Genomic DNA, 23,416 nt, shown 5'->3' with positions numbered 1-23,416 from the left:
AGTCTATAACATCACCGTTCAACAAAGAAATGGCGTACTCTAACATACTCTTAGGGGTCAAGTGAAGCTAACGAAGGGTCTTAAGGTTCTCCCTCAACCACTGGTCGGCCACTATAAGGTCATTATCTCATGTGCCGAAGAAATCGATGCTCTAATATCTTCGGAGCCTCTTAATTGGGGATTTCTAAGGTACTACTAAGGGATGAGCTGGCGGAGTTGGCTGAACAGTGGGGTAGCAGGTGTCCTGGGGATGGCTCTAACAATACGCCTCAGGGTAGAGGTCAAATTTCTAAAGAAGGTCACCTCATCGACCCCCGCGTCACCAGACTCTCCAAACTCTGAGTCTGGGATGAACCCATCACTAGAATCACCGGCTAGGGAGACTATACTCTCATGGCTACCATCGCGACTGTGGCTTGAGCTCTCATCCATATCTAATTTCTAAGATTAAGACAAAAAAGAGGAGTTATTATTACTATTTCATATGTATAGGTACTATTAACTTCTTAAAGGCATGTATACTCATAGACTCTTTACTGAAACTGACTCGAGGAACGTTTAAACCTGACGCACCGATACCACTAAATATAACACCCTAAACCAGTATGACACACAGTCGGCTAATTAGAATGCTATACGGAATCACTAGAGTGGCTAACCCAATTTTTTTTCATTTTCTGAATTTAAAACAACCATTTTAAAAACCATCTGAATACGAAAAATCATCCATAAAATATAATTGAAATATTATATCGAGGAGCTGTCAAAATAAATATATACATCAAAATATACATACCAACTTTTCAATGTAAAGTTATGACTCAACTTTACAATAGGGTCTATAAATATACATGCCCTTCAAGAAATCCTGAGACGTACTCTGTTTTGCACCTGGTCTGGACCTCGATCACTCAAAAGCTCTTCGAATGCTCCATCTACTAATCTGCGTAAGGAAGCAAATTCCAAACGCTGAGCTAACTAGCCAGTGCCACACTAACAACTAAATCGTACTAAATGTATATCAATAAAATGCTCAAGCCATCAAGTCTAATGTATTAATGAGTATACTTGTATACTCACTCTCTACTCTATAGTAGACATCATGGTGCGGCTTAGGGTTTTGCATCTCAGAGCTCACATACCCTTTTAGTCTACCGAGGATGATGCCTGGAACTCTGCATTGGTCAACACCCTCGACTAACTCACCCCTTGCGAGTGTCGAGCTTTGATCCTAGTTAGTCAGTTTAAAGTGTCTTACGCACTACCTAAGGATATTCAGACTAATTATACTCATCGATACTAGTATCTTTTGCTAAAGTGACTTGAGTTTCCTGATTGTTTCCCGAGCATTCAAACAAGGCTAGTTTTATGTCACCTTAATTAATTTCGTTTCTAATGTGATTAGACATTATTCTTGTTCTCACTTAAGGTCTTATTTGGGAGAAATGTAGAGTTCTTGGAAACCTCATTACATCTTAATTCCCTTGTAATTAAATCCCTTAAAACCACCTGCTAGTATCGATACCCAAGGTATCGATACTCAAGGCAAAATTATACTAAGAAATCGAGGGGTAGTATCGATACTTACATACCAGTACTGATACTCCCATGTTATAGTATCAATACTGACTAGGGTATCGATACCAAAATAGCATTTTGGAATTTGATGTGTGATCCCAGTATCGATACCACCCCTTGAGTATCGATACCACCCCTTGAGTTTCGATACCAACCCTGTAGTATTGATACTCCTCTTGAGGGTATCAATACTTCCTTTAAGCTTAAGAAGTTTTACACTGATTGAAGGACAATATCAGTACTGACTCTTACAATACCGATACCCCTGCTAAAAAATGTCTTACTTGGGCTCGAAATGGCCACTCAAACTCCCCAATTTTTCTACCTTGAGGTTTCCAATTGTTATTAATGTTTTATGTGAACATAAAGGTCATAAATAAGGCTTTTGAGCATACTAAAAACATCAAATATGAAATCTACCATGAAATGTATCACTAAACTTCACAACTAAACTCTTTAGCTAGGACACATTTCTATTGACCCACAGTTGGTATAAAGGAGTGTATGTTACCTGATTTCTTTTATGCTAAAATCTTTCTCAAATCAACTAGGAGGCACCTTTTCTTTCTCCTTTGCTTTTGAACTTTCTCCCACCTCTTTAACTAAACAAAGGTAAGACAATGAACTACTAACTTGTCTAAGACTTGGAATAAAATTAAGAACACTCTAAAAACTTAAATTTACTAAAACAAACTTGAATCCTTTGATTTCCATAACCCCCTAAAACCCATTTTTGAAAATTATGACTAACTTGGGATTAGGGGCTTGATTTGAAGCTTGAGAGATGAAGATTAAAGTTCTTACCTTAGTTGATTCAAACTAGGTTTAAGGATTCAAAAGCTCCCACCTTTGACTTACCCTGGAAGAGGAAGAAAAAGACAGAAGAGAATAAGAAAATAGAAGAGTGTTTGGTAAACTTGATTCACGTGAAATCCATTTAAAATAAGGGATTTTTATCCTTTAACTTAAGAAATGGATAAACCGCACTTTTAGTCCTTCTCCTTACAATCCACATTAACATAATCACTTATCTTTAACTATTGGGAAAAACTTAAGCCCAATACCCTTTAAATGGGTCCAAACTAGTTTAAGTGATCTATTGAACTCTACTTATGAGCCTCGGGTTGACCTGAACTATTAACTCCAAGCCATCACATTTATATTCTTGCTAAACAAACCAAACAAGATAATACAACATTCTCATAATAACGCTATATTCCAATAATGTCATTCCCAAATATAATTTTACATTTCAATAATCTTACATTTCGTCGACCAAACATCCCCATAAAGTCATCTTCAAAAAAATTAAAGTACATATCTTAAAATATATATTTATTTACAAAAATAGATAGTAAATGAAAATGTGATTATTTTTTTCATAATTTAATTTTCAAAAGTTGCTTCTCAAAAGCAACGAAAAGCAGCTTTACATTATGAAACCCAATGTTTTTAAAATCAACCGGACTTTGAATCGGTGAAGGTACTGGTTCACTGGTTCAACCATGGTTCAACCAGGTTCAACCGGATTTTATATAAAATAATATATTTTTTAAATTTTACATAATATTTAAAGCAATATTAATATTATATATAACATTTTTTTAAGTTTACAATATTAAAATGTATAAAAATATCACAAGTCATAACATATATAAGTTAAAAAACATAAAATCAAGTGAAACAAAATGATTCAAATCAACTACAACATAATATTTAAGGTAAAACATATTAAATAATAAATATAATTATATAACTATAATCAAAAAATAAATTTTGGGCTGAAAAAAAGCATAACAAACGATATCGTTTGGTTTAATTTTTTTTTAAAAATAATCCAACATGGCTAAGAAGCATAGAAGAGCATCACAAAAGTCTAAAGAGAAAAAATATGAGAACAAAACAATCCCACATAGCTAAGAAACATAGAAGAGCATCCTGACTTCTATAAATATTAGAGGTAATTTGACATTCAAAATCATAGAGCCTTTTGGTGAGCATATAGCGAATTATTCTTTCGCTTCAATTGAGCTCGAATTTCAGGCTTCAATTGAGCTTCTAAATTTTTTTTTGAGTTCAAGCATTTTCGAGTTCAAGTTTCAATATTATATTTCGAGTTCGAGTTGAACTTGATAATTTTTAGCTCGTGAGTTTTTGAGTCAAGTTGAGCTTATTTTTAAAGTTTTCGAGTTCGAGTCAAGCTCAACAATACTCGAGTTCGACTCGTCTCGTTTAACAAATGACGTCGTTTGGTTTAATTTTTTTTAAAGAAAAAAGAGAACCGACAATTCACACCGATTTTCAGCCAGTTCACCCTGGTTTTGCCGGTTCTCAGCCAATCCTACCGGTTCTGTGCACAGTCGATTTTGGAAGTTAACCGGACCGGACAAACCACCGGTTCACGGTTCAACCGGTCAAACCAGCCGGTCCGATCCGATTTTAATAACATTGATGAAACCACATAAACAGCAAGTGGTAATTTTTTTTAAAATAACTAGATTTAACCTTCCTATCATATAGAAGATGCAAAGAGAAATTAAAAAATTAACTGTATTCAGACTGGCCATTAAATAATTGATATAAGTCTACCGCAACATGAACACTGAGGCAGGACATATAATCCAGAGTTTCTGGAAACATTCTTAAAAAAACAAAAATACCAACACATTTGAGATTACCATTAATAGAAACAGACCACAAAGGGTAAACGAAGGATTCGTCAAACCAATCTCTGTCCATGGCATAACATGAAAATTGTAAAAATAAATAACCATCAAAACTGCAAACCCTCCCTTGCCCCTTTTCTTCTAACTGTGATATCTTATAGAACACTCTTCGAACATCAACACTCGACATTGTCTGTGGATAGCAGCCATTATATTCTACTGCTGCTTGCATTCTGGAGGCCTCTCACCTTGCTGCCCATCCCCGTGTGCTTTTGCACCCTTCTGCAGTACACAACAAAGATGATTAGGTATAAATTTCAATAGTGGCCAAAAAGGGGATCTAAACAATATGGAATTGGTGTTACCTTCTGAGAAGAAGACTGCAGCAACATTTCGTGGAGTTTAACAAGAAACAAGAAACAAGAAATATCAGCATCACTTGATTTTCAAAGATAAATGCATCAGATGGTATATCACAGAAAAATTTGGCATCTCGTACCTTCTTTTTGGTCTTAGTTCCTTCATCAACATCCTCATCATCTTCTTCCTCGTCATCCTCTTCCTCCTCATCCTCATCCTCATCATCTTCATCAATATCATCGTCGTCATCTTTATCATCATCATCATCTATATCAAGATCATCACCCTGAATAGCTTCTCCCGTAAACCATGACACAGCATGTGGAATAATCTTATCTCGAATAGTTGACCTGCAAAAAGAATCAGATTAACATTGTTTAACATCTCATTAAAAGCACCAAGGGGAGTTCAAACTGAGAACAAGCCAATGATTAGAATAAGCTGAAAAGGTAACACACCCGATGTCATAATCTTGCTCCATTTGATTTTGCAGCTCCTCAGCCTGTTCAAGAAAGTGAAAACCATTAGAATAGCATAAGTAATTAATCAATCACCAATGCTTACACAGATACAGTGAGGTTGGGCATACAGTATCTTCATCAATCTCTTCATCATCATCGGGAACTTCAGGAGGTTTGAAGAAGTTGAAGAAACTTTCACATTCTTCAGTTTTGGTAATTGGCTTGGCATTCTTTGATCCCTTCTTAGGCTTCTTTTTAAGAAGCTTTTTGCGTCAAGCATTTTCCAGGATACCATTCAATTTCCGTCCTACATATTAGGTGAAAAAAGGTTTTAGTAAAATAAAATAAGAAACCAGATAATCTTGGTTATCAAATAATCCAATAAGACATTTAAAAAAAAGGGGTAATGGTATTTACCCAATGGCTTTCTCTAGAATAGGTTCATCCTCATCAATCATGTGATACGTCTTTGTCAAGACAGAATTCTTGAAATAAGGGTTGGTATCGAAGTAGAACTCAAGCTTGAATCCTTTAGGTTCCTCTACCCTAAACCACTTAATATCTTTGAGATATTTGAGAGCTCCCTCATCACGCTCTGTAATCTGATTCCACACAAAAGATGCAAAAATGAGCAGGTGTTTCCAACCCAAAAAGGGTACTATGACAAGAAGTATAACTGCAACTCACCTCATCGGCAAGCACTTCATTGTTCTTCGTTGCAATAAGCCAAAAATCAGGGACTCCTTTCTCTGCAAGAAGCATAATTTCTTAGATATCATCCACATAGAAAGAAAGGGCTGTTAAGGAGGGGAAAAAAGAGGGGAGGGGCAGTGAATAAGATCAAACCTTCAGCATCTTTGTCCTCTCCTTGGTCCTCCATGTCTGCTTCAGTTTTTGTTCCTTCGACTTCAGCAACACCATTCACAATATCAAATCGCTACAAAAAGATGGTTCTGTAGAAAAAGGCCAAGGAAATAAAAAAAATGGCACTCCACTTCCAACCATACACAGCTCAAATAAATAGAAACTATATTACAAAAATTATAATCCATCTAGATGTGAATGGAAAGTAGATGCAGAGCGTGAAAACGGAACTTTATTCTGTACCACAGTAAATCCAACCAAACTTTGCATAAGATTATGTTAAAAATTCAGCACATTGACACTCATGTTTATTAGCATTGAAATCCAAATCGGGTCTCAAATTCCATTAATATAAAAAAAAGTAATATCATAGTAACACTTAGCAACACGGCACAAGAACATGACAAGAAAGAACTTGCCTGGATCTCTCTAAGAACATCCACACGCTTCCTGACAATCGGTGACAAGCTCTCCATGATATCGTCCCCAGCAAGATTTTGAAGCTTATTCTGCAAAGCCAAAACGTCAAAAACTTTAAAAGAAAAGAAAAACAGGTCTAAAACTAAGCAAAGAAACCAAAAACAATTCCGTAAGCCACCGACTTTGAGAGCGTTAACGAGACCAGCTCGATCTTCCTCGTTAAGAGCTGCAACCAAAATAGAAACAAAAACAGTGAGGGAAGTGATAACAGTGAAGCGGTGGAGATAAAAGATTATGAACAGTAAGGGATTACTACCATCACCGAGCCCGGACATGTTGAAGTTAATCCCTTCGTTGTTGCTCATTGTGAAGAAATTGTTTCAAGGAGAAAGAAACAAGGTTGATTTTAGCAAGAAAAGGAGAATCTAAAACCCTAGATACGAGAAAAGGAAGAGAATAGGGGAATTTAAAGGTGAATGAGAGAGGCGTGTGTAAAATTATAATATTAATAAATTTTAAAATATTTCTACTTCTTAATTTGAAAGATAAAATATTTTTATTTAGAATGTATTAACAATATTTATATTGTAAAATTTTTATCATTACAATAGATTAGAACTTTAGTTTTATGAAAGTATTCAATTAAAATTACTTGACAAGTGATAAATTTTAACATACTTAAGTTATAAACCATTATAATATTTTCAATATTATTATAATAATTTCTTTAATTCAGTTCACGTCATTTTTTAATTGTCAGTCCAGCTCAGTTGGTAGAGCGCAAGGCTCTTAACCTTGTGGTTGTGAGATCGAGTCCCACGGTGGGTAATTCATAATTGCTGGAGGTCTTCCATGGAAGTTGCTCTCAACTTAGCATTGGGGGTCGGCTATTACCCTATCTCCCCTTACCCTATTACATACGGTAATAGGGTCAGCTAATTTTATTATAGCATTTCAAAAAATGTTTTAATAATTTTTATAAATGAATGGTTTTCATAAAATTTAGTTTGTAAAATAAGATTGTAACTTTTTTATTAAATAAAAATAAAAGTATATATATTTTTTCCTGTGAAATTTTTTATTATTTTTTTATAAAATGATAAAAGTGTACATAATATTTTTGTTTTTATTTATTGAAAAATTTATAAATGGTGAGTACAAAAAGGTAAGTTTAAAAATATACTTGTTATATTATCAACAAATAACCATATAATGTCATTGGTAGAGATCTGTTACCATAAATTGAAATACTAATATAATATGTACACCACTAATTATATTTTTATTTTGGGTAAAAATTTACTTAATTATTTTATAAATATTTGTGTTTTTATTTTAATTATTCAATTACTTTTTATTCATCTAGAGTGATTACAAAATAATATGCATTCAAAACTTTCTTTAGCTAATTGACAATGAATGTACACATATCTCATAACATAACTGATCATACCTTAGAATGATAATCTCTTTCATCACTAAAGTCAATCAAAGAGTTCAACTATTTTATTTTTTATATCATATCTAACTTTACGTTTCGTTATTGTTTTGATCACCCACTAATTTAAATATTAATTTAACAAAAATAATGATACAACTATTTTAATAATTATTTTAATTCCTAAAACTTATACGCTATAATAATTTAATTTAAATTCAAAATGATTCAATAAATCCTCAATATTTTTAAAATTCTATCAACTTGATCACTTTATATAATATATTATTTGGTAATAAATAATAACATATTTAATTACGTATTACTCCATCTATCCTATTTATATTATCCATTGTTGTCTTTTCACGTAGTTTTAAGATAAAAAAAAAATTATGTAAGAGGTGTCGTAAAAAAAATTAAAACATCAATTTTATTCTAAAAAAATTAAATTTTCTTTTATTGGGAAACTGAAAAAAAGTACAAAAGGAAATATACCGAATAAAAGTTGTTGATTTTTTTTTTTCAAAAGAACAATTTAAGTAGGCCAATTTTAAAACATAAAAATGACAAAATTTAATGGGACACATGGAGTAATAATAATAACCAATGTATTATGGAATGGTGAAAACATGAATTGAAAGAACATAATCAAATTTCATGAGAATTTATCACACAAATGAGTTGAATAAACCATTTAAATTAAAGGAAATTAAAGAACATTATGGTGAAGACTTGCATCTAAATAAAGCTATCAAACACAATGGCTACGGAAGGTGCACAAATGGCTTCCGAACTGTGATATCACATCTACAATACCCCCATAACCACACCTATTGCAGTAACCTGACCAGAAAAAAATGTTGATCACAAATTCAAAAGAAAAAACCATTAATACATCAAAAAAAAGGAGAATGGAACATACACCAGATGGGTGCAAGGAGACCGAAAATGCTGACTGAAGAGCATATTGTATCTGTGAAAGTATGGTTCCGTTCATATCGAAACGGTTCAGTACGGGGTATGCACCAACAGCTAATATCTGAAATAGCAACATATTCGATATTAACTATTGTTAGGTAGAAATAACAGATGAATAAGTCTGTCTAAGAACAATATTGTGTGTGTTAGCGCTGCCTGAGAAAGCTTGATGGTTATCAAACACTGCATCTTGTATAGTTGCACCACTGGAAATACTCGAAATGCATTCAGAAGCAGTGAGATTCCAGACTGCCAAATTTTGGCCGATGCCACAAACCTGTGTGGTTCAAATCTTGATTAAAACATGTCCACTTGGGAATGACCGATAGAAGTCAATATGGTTGAAAGGATTTGAAAGATCTTTCACTAAGGCTTTGATTGGTTGAGTGGGAAAATGGAAGGATGGAACGAGAGAGTGGAAAAGTGGGAAGAAAAAATTTGTTGAGTGTGCTTGGTAAGAAAGAAAAGTGGGGGAAAACTGAGAAAGACGATCAATTTCCGTCCTCATTTGTAAAAACAAATCACTCTAGTTTGATAGAAAAGATGAGAGACAGTGTGAGTTAGCTCAAGATATCTATTTTCCAAAGCTTAATTTTTTCAAGATATCTATTTTTCAAAAATTAATTTTCTTTCCTCAATTTTTTCAACTCTACGAAGCAATGAATTTTACATCCTTCCTACCGAGGACGCCAATGGAAAGAAAAATTTAATTTATCATCTCTCTGTTTTTCTACGTCTTTAGTTTTCCATCCTTCCAACTTTCTTTCCACTCTACTAAGCAAAGCCTAAGTGCTCCAAAGACCCCACAGTAAAAAAGTAAGCACCAGATTTCATTTGCTCAAGTATAAGAGAATAATGTAACCCGGTTTTATGGTCAAAACCTCCAGTTAAGTGGCCTTTCTTAACTTTCTGTAACGCTATATATCTTCAACGGGATTAGCATTATTCATAATTGTATGATATTTTTTACTAAAAACAATATAAAAACTTTTCACCAAGGTCTTACCAACCAGCTCTCACTTGCATCGAGGGCAATGCAACACAAGAGACGAACCCCTTCAACTTCTTTACTGTGCCAATTACTTTAGTGCACTTTCCACTTTTGCAATCTATGTAAAAACCATATAATAGTAAGGTTACAATCAGTGACAGATCCAAAAATATTTTTTAGGGTGGACAAACATATGTTAACAACATAAAATTTTTAAATGGGATGTGTATAAATAAAATTTTAGGGTGGGCACATTCTGTAAAATAAGTAACTAATCGAAGAAAACTCAGATTTCAGGGTGGGCACTTTGTTAAGATGAAGCTAGGAAAGAATAAGGCAATGTAACAGCAAACTAGCTCTCTATAGCACTTGAAAATAAGAACAGCGATGTTACCCCATATTCGTGCAGTCCCATCCTCTGATCCAGTTATAATCTGAAAAAGAACAAAGATGATAAATTAAAAAGTTTTCTCAGTAACTGAAAGTCTCAATTCTCAACCTTAGATGCATGGATGCAACAATTAGCATAGAACATATACCATCAGCACAACAGAAGCTCCTTGTATGAGTAAAATGAATAAAATGTCAACCCAAAAAGTTCAGTCTTCATGATAAAAGGAAACCCAACTGAAGCTAAAAAGTGCTAAGCTGTGGCACTAAGGATCACTACTTTGCTGTCTGAAAGCCAAATTAAATTAACAACCAAAATAAATAATCACGAAGAGAGGAAAAGTTGACCTGACTGGAAGAGGCACAAAAACTAGTACACAATGCAAATAGCCGGTGTGTCCCTTAAAAACCATTTTGATTTCACCCTTCTCCTTAAAAACCATCTTGTCTTCCACGGAAGTTGCTCTCAACCTAGCGTTGGGGGCAGCCTACTACCCTACCTCCTCTTACCCCATTACATATGGGAATAGGGTCAACTAATTTTTAATGAAAAAAAAGGAAAATATTAAAAACCACCTCTCAGAGAAAACATGAATAGATTCATTTTAACAAAAACATATGACATCCCAGCAGTATGCACAAGAATCACCGGCAGCAGAAAAGATGGATCCCCCCTGTTTTAGAAGAGAGTGCAAAGAAGAAATAAAATCTTAAAACATAATTTTCCATAAATATAAGCAAATGCAGGGAAGGTATTTAAAAACTTGAGGATCAACAGCAATGGCATTATTCTCCGGAATTGGAGAGAGAGCCCCCCATGGACCTCTGACAACAGCAATTAGAATATTTGCACCAAGAGAGGGGGAGTTAAGTTGATTAGACAAGAAATTTCTATTCAGTGATCTAATTATTTTCCAAATCGAAAATGATTTTTAGACTCAAAAGCAGGGCTTCAAATCGCGGTCGCGGTAGCGTTTTCGGGTTTACCGTGATTGCGGCCGTCGCGGGCGCTATTGCGGGTGTAGCGGGTAAATCGGATGGCGGCGAAACCGCTATTTCGAGGGCGCTATCACGTTTTCGGACAGTGATTTGAAACCCTGCTCAAAAGGCAACATCTCCATTAACACAAGAGTCAAGGGAGCAAATGGTATGCACTAAAACACACAAGAGCATCTACCATAAACTGTGATTACGCACCTATCTTGGGGATTGATCAAATCAAGCACTGGCTTCATATGATTTCCTGCAAAAAATCAAAACTAAATTGGCAAATTATGACCCCAGGGGGGCATTTGAATGACAGGACAATATCAATTGGGTCTCTGCTCGTCTGAGAGTCAAAGACCAAGAGTGAAAAAACAGATGGCCAACATTTAAAGCACAAAGTACATCCCCTTCCCCATTGAATCCATGAATTATGTATTAGTCTCACATAACCATTATCTAGTTTTAAAAAAATCCAGAGTTCCAAAATCCGGTAACTTGAAAGGTAATAGGCACCTCCGATTCAGTAAATTCCTTCCACCTCCATCCTTTAATTTTACCGTCATCACCACAACTGCAAAAAGAAAAAAAAGTCCACACTCCATACTATAATTCATATTTATCAAGGGTTCACCAACCAATAGTGATGAGATCAAGTCAACCTTTGTTAAGTTAATGAACAAATGTCAAGATTCAGCTCGAGCTTAACATAAGCTCAACAACGCTAAACAAAACCATTTCCTACTTTTAATGTACACAATTAAACGCGAACAAAAAATGGAAAAAATCAATTGCATAATATTGAACTACACCTTAATAACAAGGAATCTTCGCCGTTGCCGTAGAATTTCACATCATACGCAGGTCCATCATGTCCTTCGAGGAATCCCTCCGGCTTAGCCGGTAACAATCTATCAAACATAATCACTTATACTTCTCACTCAAACTGGAAACGGTAATCAATCAATTAATTTAACACTGCACCGATATAGAAGTTATTTTACCGCTGAGCCCTAGCACTGCAGAAACCAACCGGCTGCAAACAAAGGCGAAATTCAGCTGAGAAACATTTCTACCTTTCAATTAAATTCTTTTTCCTTTCTTCATTGGATGAAAAGAAAAAAAAAGACTCACGTGTTTGGATACGCAGGAAGAAATGGAGTAAGGAGCAATCGAGCCATCGCTAGAGGCCACGACGACACATTCCGGGTTAGGGTTCAAGGAAGGAGCCCAAACGGTTCGGAATACGGTTCGGGTTTGGATCTCTCTGTCCCTTAATATTCTCTCTCTGTACGCTTCTTCGTCCCAGTTTGTAGCGTCCCCGCACATTCTCCTTTGATTCGAATCTTTATCGGGTTTGGATCGTCTGTGGAGCTCCGAGCAGCTCTGCCTTTGGTTCACTTCACTGACAATACCAGAGCCTGAAGGAGAGAGCAGGGCGAAAGGTCATAGTTAAAACTTTTAAACGGCGTCGCTTTCATGTAATAGCCTCTAAAAAGGGCCAGCAGCCCAAGATTATTTTGGGGACTAAAAGCAAAGGAAACGATGTCGTTTAGCTGATTAATTAAAAGGTCAAACTCTGTAGAAAGTCCCTGTCCTATATTTTATTAATGAATTTGATCTCTTTATTGTAATTTGATATTTTCTAATTTATACTTTCAATTTATTTAATTTAAAGTATAAATAATAAATATACAACTATTTAATTTTTGTTTTGAAAATAATATCTCTGAAATATAAAATTAGAATACATCAAATAAAATAGAAAGATCATATGACAGAATTGAATAAAACAGGGACTTCTTATAAAGTTTGACCTAACAAAAACGGAATGTTTCAGTCAGCGTCACTGCGCGAGTGTTACCATTGACCAAGATCGACGAGTTTCGGCATTTTCAAAGCCGCTGTCTTGGAGAAAACCCTAAAGATTCCCCCTTTGCCTAAATAAATCCGAGAAAAATAATAGTAATTTATCTAATTATTTGGCTTTGCAGATCTGATTTAATATTTTTCTCTTCTCGAAATCTCCTCACATTCCCTTGAATCAGAATCTGCTGAAGTTTTGTCCTTTGAAACCGAGTAAGTTGTGTATTTCTTGTAATCATTTCTACTTAATCTCGCAGATGTGTTTTCTCATTGTATTGCAATTCTTCTGTGAATGCCTTTGTTATATGACTGTATTTGATTGTAAAAGTCCCAATTGATTTACAGCTAAATGTTTTCACTATTGGCTGTGCTGTTTTTGCTCTGTTTTTAACATGAACCTTCATCAAATTTACTCTATAAAATCAGGTATATATTGAGAAAATAGCTGAGACATTCAAGCCATCTTCTGGGTATATTAGAAGTTGCTGAAATTAATTTATTCCCTGAAATGACCGAGAACAATTCACCACCTGGCTCTCCCAAAGGAAACCCAGAGCATACTTCTGAGGCTAACCCATTGCCCAAAGATGATAGCTCACTCGAAAACATAGTTCGGAGGTTTCAGGATTCCATGTCCTTATCCAAGAGACACAAGTTTTGGGAAACTCAGCCTGTTGGTCAATTTAAGGATGTTGGGGACACGAGTTTACCTGAAGGCCCGATCGAGCCGCCGACCCCATTGTCTGAAGTCAAACAGGAACCTTATAACCTTCCGAGTCAATACGAATGGACGACTTGCAATATGGATTCCGAAGAGACTTGTAACGAGGTTTATAATCTCTTGAAGAACAATTATGTGGAGGACGATGAGAATATGTTTAGGTTCAACTATTCCAAGGAGTTTCTCAGGTGGGCTTTGCGTCCTCCTGGTTATTACAAGAGCTGGCATATTGGGGTCCGTGCCAAGACGTCGAAGAAGCTTGTTGCCTTTATTACTGGTGTCCCTGCAAGAATAAGGGTGCGTGATGAAGTTGTGAAGATGGCAGAGATCAACTTCTTATGTGTTCATAAGAAGCTGAGATCAAAGAGACTGGCGCCAGTGATGATTAAGGAGGTTACTAGGAGAGTTCATTTGGAGAATATTTGGCAAGCAGCTTATACCGCCGGAGTTGTTCTTCCGACACCAATTACTACTTGCCAGTACTGGCATAGGTCGTTGAACCCTAAGAAGCTTATTGATGTTGGCTTTTCTAGACTTGGGCCTAGGATGACCATGAGCCGGACCATTAAACTCTACAAGTTACCCGATCAACCTGTCACCCCTGGATTCAGAAAAATGGAGCTTCGTGATGTCCCTGCTGTCACTAGGTTGCTTAGACAATACTTGAGCCAGTTTGTTGTTTCTCCGGACTTTGACGAGAACGACGTGGAGCACTGGCTTCTTCCTACTGAAGATGTCATCGACAGTTACGTGGTTGAGAGCCCTAAGACACATGACTTAACAGACTTCTACAGTTTCTACACTCTTTCCTCATCCATTCTTGGCAACCAGAACTATTCTATTTTGAAAGCTGCCTACTCTTACTACAATGTATCCACCAAGACTCCACTTCTTCAGCTGATGAATGATGCACTTATTGTTGCTAAAAAGAAGGATTTCGATGTTTTCAACACACCGGATGCCATGCATAACGAGTCTTTCCTCAAAGAATTAAAATTCGGTCCGGGTGATGGACAACTCCACTACTACCTATATAATTACAGGATACGAAACGCCTTGAGAACATCGGAGCTAGGTCTTGTACTCTTATAGGTTGGCATGTTTTAGCTTTGGTCCTGCAGTCATGTCTGGATTTCATCATATTTCTTGTTCCACTGCATATCCACAACCAAGTATCTGGTTTGCAGTGCATGAAAGAGCAGCCTTTATTGTATTGGCAAAGGCAATATTGTTCCATGGACACCAATAATGTTAAGATTATGCATGTGGTTTGTTTCTTAGTTTTTACATTGTTCTCACTGTTTTCAATTGCTTAATATACTTATTGTCTTTAGTCCTGTAAATGAACTGAACGTTCAGCGAACCGTTCATGAACCGTGCGGTGGGAAGTTAGTTTATGAACATGAATAAGATTTTGCGTTTGTTTAATTAAATGAATGAACATGAACGAAGTGAACATTTGATTATATGTTCGTTTATGTTCGTTTATTTATATTCGAACAGAGGGCAAGTTGAATATATTACAAATATTATTGAAGTTGTTTTGATTTCAAGAAGATTATTGAAGTTGTTTGGATTTCAAGAAGATTGTTTTGTTGAACAAATTAACTTTAAAACTTTATTATGTTCATATAGCTTATTTATGATTTATGTATGTTTTTGTCGTATTCGAACAAATTAACTCTAAAGTTACTGGTTATATTAATGAATTTTAAGTTGTTATTCATGTTGTTTATTTTTTTTACATTTGTTTGTTGTGTTCGAATAAGTTTTTTTGTGTTTGAGTTGTTCGTTTATTGTGTTCGTTTATATTCGTTCATTCGTGTTCGTTTATTTAATAAACGAACATGAACAAACTATATTCCTTAATGAACGAACATGAACAAAAGAAATTTTGTTCGTTTATGTTCGTGTTCGTTTATTTATTAAATGAACGAACATGAATATACCTCCGTTCGTGTGCGTTCGATTCGTTTACTGGCATAGATGTCTTTGTCTTTATCGTTCTGATAATAAGTATCTATAGAATCTGAATCCAGATTACTCGACTAATAGGTCTGATATTGAGTGGATACACCAATATACATCTACGCCAAAATCATTTCAACAGAATTAACAGATTTCCAAATTGCATCCACTCTTCCTTTGCTCAACTGTGAGGTTGTTGACGTTTTAAGTGTAATTTAACATTAATTTTTTTAAAAATCATACCTAACGTTTAGTTTTTGTTTCATTTTAATACATGTCATTAAAAAAACACATTTAGAACCTAAACTATCATTTTTTGTTTGTTTTAATACTTAAACTTTCAATTTTTTTTCTTCAAAACTTAATGTTAAATTTTGAACTGTGACACTAAAATGAAATAAAAGGTTGGTATTGACATGGACCGTTGTAAGTTTAATTTATCTTAAGGGTGCGTTTGGTTCAAAAATGTAAGATTACCAGTTGGAATAAAAGATTACCAGGGAATATGATTACTGGGAATGTTGTATTTTGTGTTTGGTTGGTTTAACAGGAATGTAAGATTACCGTGTTTAGTTAAATGAATAAAATATTATTAGAATGTATATTTGACCAAATTGTCCTTATTATATATTTGTTTTTTTAATAAGTTGGAAAATATTTATATATTTTCTTTAAAAAATTTAAATTCATAAAATTTATATAAATTTTTTTACAAAATTAAAAATATAAAAAGGTTTAATGAAAGGGTAAAATTTTATATTAACCCCTGAACTTCGTATAATATTTTAATTATAGTTTTTTTTTTTTGTAAATCTAAAATAGTTTAAGGATAAATTTGTAATTGAACCTTCGTAGAATTTTTATTATTCAATGACAAAATAAAGATATTTTTGAAAGAAATTTTTTTAAGGGCATTTTAGTCAAAAACGTCAGTAATCTAATAATACCTAAAGAAAGAAAGATAATGACATTCCCGGTAATATAACCAACAAAATCTACTATTAATAATATAAAATTATCGGGAATGACATTTCCGACCAACCAAACGGAGAAATATGAATTACATTCCCATAGTAATCTCACGTTCTCCAACCAAACACACCCTAAATACAATGTCAAAATGGCCCGTCGTCAACGCTACCTGCAACAAGGTTTCAGAAACGTAAAATCGCAAACTTCTAAATTTGAACGACACGACATGAGCGTGGCTACTGCCAGCAGCAGTGGTTCTCCGCCGAAGATGACGACCGTTGCGATTACCGTGAAGAGAGGAAACGGTAGCATATGAGCTGTCCTATGGGCGGTGCAGAATTTGAAAGCTGATCGTTTCGTTTTGGTCCACGTCATTCCAGAAATCACCTCTGTCCCAACTCCATATAAGTATTTGATTATACGAGTTTACTGTTCTCGTAACTCTTTTTTATTTGATCAAATGATGCTCAAATTGAATTAAACTTGTGAAAGTTGTATGGATTCGGAGATATTGAGTAATGGAATAATGGGTGATCGTAGTTTTCTAGAAAGAAAAAAAAAAGAATTCAACTCAAGGAACTTTAACTATTGTGCATGTAAATATATTAAGTTACAAAAAGAACAAAATAGTTTTCATAGTGAATAGCTATGGTGAAAAACTTTTGGTGTTACACTTTGGAATCGACCGAAGTCTCACGAAAATTTTAAATTTTAAATTTTTATATATTTTGATATTTTCTCTATGCTTTATATTAATTATCTTCTTAAAATTTTATAAGTTGTCCCGGTTACATTTATGTTGATTACTTGTATATGATTACGGCAGCAGGAGAACAAATACCCATCACAGAAATGGATGACAATGCGGTGGCAATGTATGTTCAAGAAGTGAAACTTAAGTTTGAGGAAGTGTTCATACCATATCTTCATCTATTCAAAGCTAAAAAGGTGGGTTTTCTTCTGCAAATAAAATCTAAATTATGTAGATCTTCTCTCCTGGTTTTCATTATGAACATATTTTTCTATTTTTGGTAGGTGGAAACAATCGTTCTCGAGGATGACTATCCTGCAACTGGACTTCTAAGATACATTTCTGAGTTTGGGATTGACACTTTGGTATTGGGTTCTTATGGTGCCTATTGTATAACAAGGTATGCATTGCAGCTGTTTGTTTACCGGGAAAACTCGAAATCTATGAGAATGTATGTACTGTGTTTAATGGCATCCATTTTTCTGCAAGATTTGCTTTATGAAAGTCGAAAATAAAGCTTTTGCGTGGGAAATGTTGGTGAGCTAGTTTTTCAGATGCCTGTTAGCTTTTCATTGCTATGGAATAATCTTCTGCGGTGTGTACTATAGGAAGCTGAAGGGTCCTGGGGTACCTCATACTGTCCTGAAGTGTGCTCCGAATACTTGTGATATTCGGGTTGTTTTTAGGCAAAGAATCGTCTCGAGATCAGCTAATCCCATGCGGACTAGCAGTAAGAAAAAATTGCTTCTATGTTTATCCGTGCACTGAAAGTCAGGGTTCTCTCTATCAAAATGTCACAGGGACCAGCCATAGACCACCGGTATTTACTGCAGCAGATCTAAAAGGGAGTTCCGGTGGCATTAATAAACATATATTTGATTCTGTTGCCTTCGGGAGAGCATCCGAATCGGAGTTTAACTACACATATTTACATGCATTTTCATCAATTGGATCTTCATCAAATGCTAGTACAATTAGTCCGTCTCATTCCTTGCCTCCTACAAAGAGTGAACAGGTGAGTTTTCTCGAGCATTTTGATAATTCTTCAGTTTCATGTGCCCTCTGGATGATTATTTACATAATATATGCGCATTTGAATCTGCAGGCTGAAGTGGAACAGCTGCGTCTAGAATTACAAAATACCGTCGCCTTGTACAAACAAGCTTGTAAAGAGCTTGTCGACACCCGGAACAAGGTGAGGAAACGACCACTTCATAATGTTCACTTATTTATCCTCTTGCAACAAATGCCACACATTGACATAAAGCGGTTTGCAGTTCACAAAAGAATAGATATATATGTTCTGGAATTACTGGATTTTGAACCATTGTGGCCTTTTATTCATACTATTGAATGTAGCCTTTATGCTTTGATTTGCAGGTCCAATTACTTTCTTCGAAATGCCTTGAGGAACCAAGGAGAGTGAATGCTGCTCAGGAAAGAGAAGAAACTTTTAGGAAAATTGCTGCAGAGGAGAAAGCAAAACTTTCCCAAGCAATGAAAGAGGTTGAAGAGGCGAAAAACTTGCTTTCAAAAGAAGTGTATGAAAGGCAGATGGCTGAACTGAATGCTTGTAAAGAATCGTTGGAGAAGCAGAAACTTGTCGATACACTCTTCTGTAGTGACCGAAGGTACAGAAGATACACTAAGGATGAGATTGAAGCAGTAACAGATTTCTTCTCCGAGAGTAACGTCATTGGTCAGGGAGGATATGGGAAAGTCTAAATGTAGTCTTCATGGAACTCCTGTAGCTGTTAAGGTTCTCCAACCTGATGCATTAGAACGGAAAGAGGAATTTCTGAAGGAGGTAAGTTTCGATAGCGCATAGTTTGTAGTTGCAGTCATGTTTACGAACTGATAAACAATTTCACTTAAAAAAAATTTGCAGGTTGAAGTTCTAAGCCAGCTGCACCAGCCACATATTGTTTTGCTTCTTGGAGCTTGTCCTGAGAATGGTTGGTTGGTTTATGAATACTTGGAAAATGGTAGCCTGGACGAACATATTCTCCAGAAAAAGGGAAAACCTCCTCTTCCTTGGTTTATTCGGTTTCGTATACTTTTCGAAGTAGCTTATGGGATTGCTTTTTTACACAACTCGAAGCCAGATCCTATCGTATATAGAGATTTAAACCGGCTAATATACTGTTAGATAGAAACTATGTGAGCAAAATCGGGGACTTCGGGCTTGCTAAGCTTATTTCAGATGTTGCGCCTGACAATATCACCGAGTACCGAGACTCTATTCTTGCTGGTACTCTCTACTACATGGATCCTGAGTATCAGAGAACTGGCACAGTTAGACCAAAATCAGATATATATGCTCTTGGAGTTACAATACTCCACTTACTGACAGGTCGACATCCAAATGAAATTCTACTGGCAGTTGAAAATGCCATTTAAAATTGCTCCTTAGCTGAGATTCTAGACCAGTCAATTACAGATTGGCCACTAGCTGAGACAGAAGAATTAGCTCAGATAGCATTGAAGTGTACAAAGCTTAGATGCAGGGACAGGCCTGATCATGACACCGGGGTTCTTTCAATTCTCAAGAGACTCGTCGATGTTGCAGATGCAAGTTTAAAATTGGAAAAGAACAATGCATATGCTTCGAGCCACTACTCCTGTTCAATCCTTCAGGTTGAGAACTGTTAGCAGAACTGATTCATGGCTTAAGCACAATCCTGTATGGTTGCATTCTCAATAATTTTTCTTTTCTTTTTTCCTTTTTGGTAATAAAGAAAGTGATGGACGACTCTCACGTTGCTGCTGATGGTTTTACATATGAGCTCAGAGCAATAAAGGCATGGCTTGAGAAACACAACATATCACCAGTTACAAAGCGTTGGCTTCAGCGTTCTGTAGTGACTCCGAATCACACATTGCGCTCTGCCATACATGATGTACGGATGGGCATGGGACCCGAACCCGACAGATTCCGACCCGACCCAAATCGATCGGGTCGGTTTTTTTTTTTTTAAATTAGGTTCGGGTTGGGTTTTTTAAAGGTGATGCTCAGTTCGGGTCGGAATCGGATTCAGGTTTAGGTGAAAAATACCCGACCCCAAAAAATATAATTTTACCTTATATATTAGGAATAATTAAAATAATACCCCTCTATATATTATTTTTTCAATTAAATCAATATTTTTATTGAATAAAAATAATATTTTTTTATTATTTCGGGTCGGGTCGGGTCGGATCGGGTTCGGATAAAATCTCAAAAAGTCGGGTCGGGTGAAGGGTATATATTTTTGGGTTGGGTCGGGTCGGGTTGGCCGAAACCCGATCCATGGCCATCCCTACATACATGACTGGAAGTCACGGGTGATATCTAGTACATTACGTTAAGCAGGTTGCATGCCATGGTTTCAAGATGAAAAAGAACCATCCATCCATCCCACCGCAGCCAAAGAAATCAAATATAAATAGAAAAAATGTCTGCACAGATTGATGTCTACAAGAACTAGATGTGATTTTGAAGAGCACAGTCAGTATGCATGAAAGAGAATAAACACTAGTATAAAGATTTTTCTATTTATAAGCTGTCTTAGAATATAATTCAAAATGTAAATCCTTGGCATTTTCTATTATTATATACATGATCTGGATCCTGAGAGAAAAAGGGACCTGGGATACCATCTATGAAGAAATCCAGGTTTTGAATGCTAATACACCTCGTGCATCAAACTTATGTGAATTCTAGAGCATTTGCATCTGAATCTTTTGTGAAAATTGCTGGCCTCCTGGATCGGCTAAGTGTTGAGGGAATACCTGCAATATGTAACAATATTACAATAAGATATCCTCCATCCGTTCATAACCTACAGAGCCTCATGCGAAATCTGCCATTAAAAAGCTAGAAACTAAAAGATACCACGGTGAGATATTATTTCACATGGATGAACCTGGAATGAAGGCAAAAGGATCTTACCAGCTTTGTCAAGGATTGCATGCAGCTTAGATACGTCTCGAATTGAAATACAGGCATGACGGTCACGGCCTCCATGTTCAGGTCTTCCGGTTAAGGGGTCTGGGTTTGGGAGTTCCATCAAATGAATCATCTCCGAACCCACCCACAACCAAGCACCTCTATATGGAAGCTTATCATGTGGCCTAGCAGCATTTATTTCAAGACCTAAACATTTAGAAGCAGATGCTGAGCTTCTATCTTCTTTCTTACCAAAACAAATGAATTTGTAATATGAATATAGAAAAGGGATTACATACCTAAAACATTCTGATAAAATTCAAGAGATCTTTCAAGGTTTTCACATAGAATACCAACATGGTGCATACCGACAACTCCATAGTCTACATCAACGACGATACTTAAAACGTAATATCATCCTAAAATTGGAAAACGTCAGATTTAGGAGAAAGCAACCAATAAAATATGTACACACACTCTTTACTAAAAGGTTGTAGATAAATAATAGAAGTTCTATTTTGCCTGTAAAGTTCACCGCAGAGTGACAAACTCTAGTCTGGATGCAATTCTCAGCAAAATGACCCAAAACACAGCATATTTGCATTAATTTTGTTTTAAAAAATAATTAGTTATATTGAATAATCAGAGAAACATGAAATACAGATGATATGTTAATATGTTGTCTTGGTGGTTCAAAATCAAAATTTTCAAAGATGCTTGAAAAGGCCAGGTAAGCTACAACAGGGTTATAACTGATGCCCATTACGCTCTTTAGAGCTCTGAATAACTCAGAGAAATCATGGCTTCCAAGATTGCTTTCAGGAGACTATATATCTAATGACTGTATTGCAAACCTGACAGAATAACACTAAATAAGAGCATAAAAGATACCTATCTTTTCACTGGTACCAGCTGACTCTTTGTCGACTACGTTTCCTTCCACGGAACCTGTAGCTTTTGTCTCGAAACTTAACCTTTGGCATCTCCCATTTCCAGGGAAAGCATGGGAAATTTTTGGATGGCGTTTATGTATTAGCCGATAGGGGCACTTAAACTCGAACGATTCCCGTCAGCCGGAAAACCAAAAGTAAATAAAAACATCGATCTCTAAGTTCAGCTCAATTTGTGCGCAATCCAATAGTATACGATTCGAATTTCATCTCCCCTAACCTAAGCACAAGTTTTCATACTCGAATCGAGTAATAAATCCCAGTCTTCGAATGCAAACATTTTACAGTGAAAAAAAAACAAAACAAAAACAAAGTCAGCTCATCTACATAATTCTCAATATCTTAATCATTTTTACGATCAAAAAAATTCAATTTAATGATTGTAAGAATCATTTTGATAGCCAATAAAGTTTACCTTGTGCTGACAAGAAATTGCTGCAGATGGACTGAGAAGAGAGGCCATGACCAAGCTTCACTCTTCTTTGTTAATCCGTATATTCGTTTCCTCTTTATCATTTTTTAACTTTTATGAACTCCCTGCAAGTTTAAACCATTCAATAGTCCATGGCCCAGATCTTAAGAAATTAACAGAAATCTCGTCCACTAGTCGATAATTGGGGGGTAGTTATGCAATAAACAAAAACAATTTAAGCGAATTAGGTAAATAACGTTAATTATTGAGCATCTAAGAAACACACATATATATATATTACACACCTTCACTTATGAGATTTTTTTATTTAATTATTTAAATGTTATTAATAAAATTACAATTAATATGATAATTATTAAAATTAGACATTAATAATAAAATTAATATAATTTAGGATGAATTACATATTTAGTACCTAAATTATTAATTTAGTACCTAAACTTCCATTTTTTTCAAAACCATACCTAAAATTTAATTTTTGTTTCATTTTAGTACCAGTTCAAAATTTAACGTCAAATTTTGAAAAAATTGAAAGTTTAGATACTAAAATGAACTAAAAATGATAGTTTTTTTGGTTGAGTGTGTTAGTTTCATATATTATCCAAGAAGAGTAACAAAAGTTGCACATGACATACATCAAACTGGATCAAAATCCACAGAACTAAGCAAGCCCCCACTCCTCACACAAATTCGAATT

General features: G+C 35.3%; 2 protein-coding genes and 3 pseudogenes across 2 annotated transcripts; 2 read left to right on the top strand and 3 right to left on the bottom strand.

Moving 5' to 3' along the window:
* Positions 1-4,220: 4,220 nt before the first annotated feature.
* Positions 4,221-6,811, bottom strand: LOC120180052 (annotated as a pseudogene).
* A 1,712-nt stretch (positions 6,812-8,523) lies between these two features.
* Positions 8,524-12,576, bottom strand: LOC120180079 (annotated as a pseudogene).
* A 416-nt stretch (positions 12,577-12,992) lies between these two features.
* Positions 12,993-15,006, top strand: LOC120180082 (glycylpeptide N-tetradecanoyltransferase 1-like). Its single transcript, XM_039185496.1, has 2 exons — positions 12,993-13,209; positions 13,423-15,006. Exon 2 carries the CDS (start codon positions 13,505-13,507, stop codon positions 14,807-14,809), a length of 1,305 nt encoding a protein of 434 aa, XP_039041427.1. The 5' UTR covers positions 12,993-13,209; positions 13,423-13,504; the 3' UTR covers positions 14,810-15,006.
* A 1,789-nt stretch (positions 15,007-16,795) lies between these two features.
* Positions 16,796-20,452, top strand: LOC120180066 (annotated as a pseudogene).
* Positions 20,453-20,922: 470 nt separating this feature from the next.
* LOC120180065 lies at positions 20,923-22,405 on the bottom strand (the record flags this gene model as incomplete). Its single annotated transcript, XM_039185489.1, has 4 exons — positions 20,923-21,179; positions 21,340-21,543; positions 21,636-21,719; positions 22,228-22,405. Coding segments are annotated over 4 exons (549 nt in total), but the record flags the coding sequence as incomplete, so codon positions are not given.
* Positions 22,406-23,416: the final 1,011 nt, after the last annotated feature.

Source organism: Hibiscus syriacus, unplaced genomic scaffold (assembly GCF_006381635.1).
Source record: "Hibiscus syriacus cultivar Baekdansim isolate YM2019G1 unplaced genomic scaffold, ASM638163v2 tig00112488_pilon, whole genome shotgun sequence".
Taxonomy (NCBI): Eukaryota; Viridiplantae; Streptophyta; class Magnoliopsida; order Malvales; family Malvaceae; genus Hibiscus; species Hibiscus syriacus.
This window is presented reverse-complemented; position numbering and strand designations above follow the sequence as displayed.